The 5,439-nt window shown below is 28.6% G+C and overlaps 1 protein-coding gene across 2 annotated transcripts in view; it reads right to left on the bottom strand.

Annotated features, from left to right (window-relative positions):
• The window catches only part of LOC108746698 (dehydrogenase/reductase SDR family member 7), an 8,078-nt gene that overhangs the window by 651 nt on the left and 1,988 nt on the right, over positions 1–5,439 (bottom strand). For both annotated transcript variants that reach the window (XM_018483623.1, XM_018483624.1), the window contains exons 2-7: positions 3,078–3,236; positions 2,393–2,545; positions 1,808–1,914; positions 953–1,192; positions 750–869; positions 170–336 (exon numbers count right to left, since the gene is read on the bottom strand). In XM_018483623.1, coding sequence (XP_018339125.1) covers positions 170–336; positions 750–869; positions 953–1,192; positions 1,808–1,914; positions 2,393–2,545; positions 3,078–3,201 — 911 coding nt within the window. In that variant the 5' untranslated portion in view covers positions 3,202–3,236. The remainder of the gene's footprint in view (positions 1–169; positions 337–749; positions 870–952; positions 1,193–1,807; positions 1,915–2,392; positions 2,546–3,077; positions 3,237–5,439) is intronic.

The raw sequence follows: 5,439 nt of genomic DNA, 5'->3' as shown, positions 1-5,439 counted from the left end.
TATATATATATATATATAGAATAATTTTAATCTCAGTTTAATTTATTCTTTACTGTTTTCTAGTACTTAGAATTAGGAAAAAAGTAAGTTAAATCGAGATTGAAATTAATCTATATGGTAGAAACTGGTATTAATGTACATGATAGAATTATGTTATGTAGACACATACCATTTTGCAAAATTCGGAAAACAATAAACCATGTATACGAGTCGTAACGGAGATGCCGTGGCAATCCATACTTCGTCCAATTTATTTGCAATCGCGACGCCCATTAAAATTGCACAACGTTCCACGCTGACTTTGTTTTTAGATGTGTCCGTTGTTACACCGTAATTCTAAACAAAATCATAAAGTCAGCAATTACATAATATGATTGCTGTAATGTGATATTTAATTGTTTAATATTATGTACACATATACAGGTGGTCTGGTAATAAAATGCTACTTCTCGTGAGCAAGTAAAACGGATTAAACTGAATGAAAAAGTCTCTTGCAACCATTTTGATATATAATATAAATAAATTTTTCCATCATTAGTAAGAAATTAATTAATAAAAATCTACAAATAAGTTTATATACATTATTATAACAAGGCGTTTTAGAAAAAAAGATGTGCATAAAGTTGTTTTACACACTTAATATACCTTTCCGTGTCACTATTATGCAATTATGTAACATTTTCATGTCTCATGTCATAAATTTCCTACACAAACATCCAGATACAGATAAGCACTTTTATGACACGTACCTCGCCAGATTTCTCCGTGAAACTCTTGGCTAGAAATTCGGTCTGTACCGGACCTGGGCAAACCATTGTCATGCTGATATTATTATCGGGATGTTCCAAGAAGAACGGTCTGAAATAACCCTATAAAAGTATATAGTAAAGCATTTTATGAAGTTGCGACTAATTTTTTCAACGAAAGAAAATAATATCTTAAAACTGTTTACATGTAAGGCATGTTTGGTGCCGCAGTAGGTCGCCGACATCGGTGCGGGTACAATTCCTGCTAAACTCGAAGTATTAACGATTTGGCCTTCGCCTACTTTCAAAAAGTGTTTCACTACTAATCTGCTCAAGGACAAGATGGAGAATACATTCAAGTTGAACATTTCTTTATCAACTGCTATCTCAATGTTTTCCCATTTTGCTCTTTGACTACGGCCAGCATTATTGACGAGTATGTCTAACTAAACATAGAAACATATCCTTGGTGAAATTTTTTCTCAGAATTTTTCACAAAATTTTTCTGTGAATTTCTGAATAATTTTATATAAAATTTCTCAGATTTTTTAATACAAATTGAAACACTTCAAGAATATTCCAATTTGTATAATTGTCTCTCTGGTGGAAAAATTTTGCTGAAATTTTGCGGAAGTTTTACTGAAAGTGATATTTTAGCGAAATTTCATTTTTATTTGATTAAATTAAATTGCTAAATTATTTATTTGATTGTTTTCTCAGTGTATGAACTCTGAAATATTTGTATATTTCTAAGATTTCTCATTCTATAATTTCTGATGAAATCTTGCAAAATAAGAAATCTTAGAACATTTCAGTATTCACATATATGAAAGATTCTAAGAAAAGATGTAGATTTTCTTAGTATTTCTGACAAGTATTTGTATAAAAATTTTCAGGAAAATTTTCATCACAGAAATAATAAGATTTCGATTAAAACACATCGATAATAAATAATAATAAGAGCGATAAATATAACAGAGGCATGCAATAGGATTTTAATTAAAAGATTGATGATTTTTATTAACACAAAAAATATAGTATGCTAAAATTGCTAAATCTACCTTGCCGAATTTATTGATTACATGTTCGAATGCTTTCTCGTGTGAATCCAAATCGAGCACATCCATAGAATAAACTTCCACATCATTGTCGGTTAAGTTTCTGTTCTCTGCAAACGACCATTTATGAAAGAAAAGACCCTGCGTACAATAGAAGGAATAAGAAATTAGGAATAAAGAATAAATGATTTTAATCTATCAAAAGTCAGATACATCGGAACACATGGTTTCTGATAGGTTGAAATCGTTTATTCTTTATTCCTAATTCCTTATTCCTTCTATTGTGCGCAGGGTCAAAATAATGGCGTTCAAGTTGACAAAGCGGCTAACTTGCTCGCCGAACAAATGAGCATAATTGATTGTTACTTATAGATCCAACCAATCATATTCAATCGCTCGGTAAGTATGCCGCTTTGCCATCTTGAATTCGCCCAATAATAGTGAGTTAACGATATTAACTTAATGTAATTCTATTTAGAACTGTCGAAAGAGATCATATCAATTAATTAAAACAATTGACGAAGATCATTAACATAGCGCGGGAAAAATCTTTTACAGAAGTTTGCGAGACGCGAGTATGTCAATTACCTTCCAAACACGTTTTCTTCACTCGTTCTAATTCAGTGACTCTCCGAGCGGACAAGATTAATTTGCAGCCCGCTTTGGCTAACACGTAAGCTAAATATTCTCCGATACCGGAAGATGCACCTGTTATCCATACTGTCTTGCCTTTCAACGAAGCTATAGTAACGAAAATATGTTCGTTTATTCACTCTTTTTTTTGAATGATTTATAATTTGTGACAGATTTCAAGAGAACTACTTGTAATAAAAAAATAGACAACAAATTAAATTATACAATAATAATATAATAAAAATTACAATAATTTTTATTATGTTAATATTTATTGTACATTTTTAATTAGAATTAGATTGTTGAATAAATAATGATATAAAGATTCTCTTCAGTCTAGTGATACATAAAAATTTATTAAGAAACAAACAAAAGTAACATACAATTATATTATATATTATCTTTACAGCCTATATTTTGCATTTCGATAGTTTTTTTCTATAAATAGAAATAACATTGTTGGATGTTTCATGTTTATTTATTTATCAACAAATTGTATGTAAATTTTTATTTACTGGACCGAGGAAAATTTTCATAGATAAACAAATAGACTTTGCTCGTATTTATGCGATTTTATTTGCGACTGACGAACAGTTGGCTTCGTTGCTATTTTTTTAGGATTGTGCAAAAATATACTTACATACGGGTTTACCGTACTTTTCCTTAAAAGCGAGCAGTATGTCGCAATCCAAGAAGGAGGGAAGAATGAGATAAACGGAATAGTAGATTACGAATAAGAGTCCGATAATTACGAATAAATCCATACTTAATTACACTTATCTACGGTGATACGAAAATTCTGCAAACAAAATGTTGACACTGTTATCAAACTTATACATATGAACACATCTATATAATTTTGTTTTCTTATGTAGTTACATTTCGGTTTCATAAATTTTTACGCGTTACAATTCCTTTCATTATTTATAAAAAAAAATCGGGATTTAAAGGTTTGAAAATCTTTTGAACTAAATATTGGATAAGAGAGAGAAAGAATCATTCTTTTATTTTATTTTAAAATTATAGAATTATATGGTTTTTTTATTCATTTTTCCTTAATTTTTTATTTGATAAATAATTTCTTTTTCAAATGAAAAGCAGAAAAAAATTAATGACGTAAATCACATTTTTTATTTTCATTGAAATTAATATAATTACAATTTACATTACTATTTCCAAAAAAAAAAAACAGGCAACAAAATAACGAGATAGAAACATCTTAATTTCTGAAGAGAAGAAATTAGCATTAAATATGGACAAGCTGAAGTCATTATTGAATTTACTGGATTTCGAGGACTTAGCAATGAGAGACTGGTGTTGCAACTACTCACGAAGCATGGTCATCAACAATTACATTACATCACAAGTACAAATTGAATCTTCGTAACATACTCAATTACAGGCAGAGCAATTATTATAAGCTAGTTTTCATATAATTATAACCAGGATTGGCAAAAGTAATGCGTTATTTATAACGTCATTACCGTTACAAGTTTTTTTTTAGTAACATTTGAATAACGACGTTACATTTTTCTTCTGAATAACGTTTATGATAACACAGTTAAAGTTTTGGGATAATGTAACGCGCGCGATTAACAATAAGGTAACGATTTCACTACTGTTATTGTTACTTTATTTCTATTTTATGTAAAAATTTCAATAACTAGAGCGTATATATACAGTGAGTGCAAAATGTATTCGTACAGAGAAAATATTTTTTAAAAGAACTTTATTTTTAAACATTATCGAGCGAGAAATGAATCATCGAATTGATGTTGAATCAACATCGATACGATGATTTCAATACCAATTTGACGTCGATTCGACGTTTAATTGACGATCATTTCTTGCTGTATAATTAACAATTTATTCATAAAGAATAAAATAAATTGTATGTTTCTCAAAATTATATATACTAAAAAGATATATATTTTAATTATAGAAAATATATCATCTGAAAAATAAGCGGAAATTAAAAATTGTATTATTTGAATGTTCAAAAAGTATTTGTACAGTCGAAAATTTTAGCTTTTAAAATCAAGAATATATGCGAAGCTCATTTGTCAATGTAAGAATAAAATGTACTCATTGTATAAAATTGCTAATTATAATATTTATTTCTTACAAATAAGACTTTTTTTATAAAAAATTTTCTTGTACGAATACTTTTTGTTCTCACTATACATATATGTATACATATACATATTTATCAGTCTTTTAGTTTTTTCCTCTACTAAATATAGAATTCTAATATCTTTTTTATAGTTATCGCAAGAATTTGCATATAGTGTTTTTCATTGGCAGAACTAATGTGCATTCAGTGTGCTTTAAAGCCGCTACATAATCGACGTAAAGATGTATGATTAATAAAAATATAGAAACGAGTTAAACTGCGAAATCCTCAGTACATTTTATTATGTTACATATAATAAAATATACTTTAGGTATTGTATTTTATCCTCTCAGATATCTCATTTTTACATTTAGATTAGAGTTGTGTACAACGGCTTTGACGTGTACAAGTTCTGTCAAATGAAATCGCTATATAATATTTTATTAGTATCAAGAAAAAAAATAATGACTCGTTTTGAGTGACGGTAACAGTAACGAGTTACTTTTTAGGAAAAAGAACGGTAATGGTAACGAGAGAGTTATTTTTATGAGATAACGTTGCAAATCTTGATTATAACCGATAATTATGCTGACAGGCGTTATGCTAGATTTAGAGTGCCTCAAATCCGAGAAATTGTAAAATAACTGCAAGTTGGAGAATTTCCTTTTTGAGAAAAAATAGAGTGAGCTTCATTCAATGTAATCGAAAACAAGGAAGCAATAAATTTAATCTGAAAACTGATCTTTTTTGAGAAAGAATATTATTACTGTTTTAAAAAAAGATCTAAATTGTATAAAAAGGGAGAAATCTTTTCTAATTCGTTATATATAATTCCGGGAAATCGATATGAAAAAAGAGGAAGAGCGTTCCTTAGTAACAAGTTGGATTG

Source organism: Trachymyrmex septentrionalis, unplaced genomic scaffold (assembly GCF_001594115.1).
Source record: "Trachymyrmex septentrionalis isolate Tsep2-gDNA-1 unplaced genomic scaffold, Tsep1.0 scaffold188, whole genome shotgun sequence".
Taxonomy (NCBI): Eukaryota; Metazoa; Arthropoda; class Insecta; order Hymenoptera; family Formicidae; genus Trachymyrmex; species Trachymyrmex septentrionalis.
Note: the sequence above shows the minus strand (reverse complement) of the source record. Positions and strands in the feature narration are given on the sequence as shown.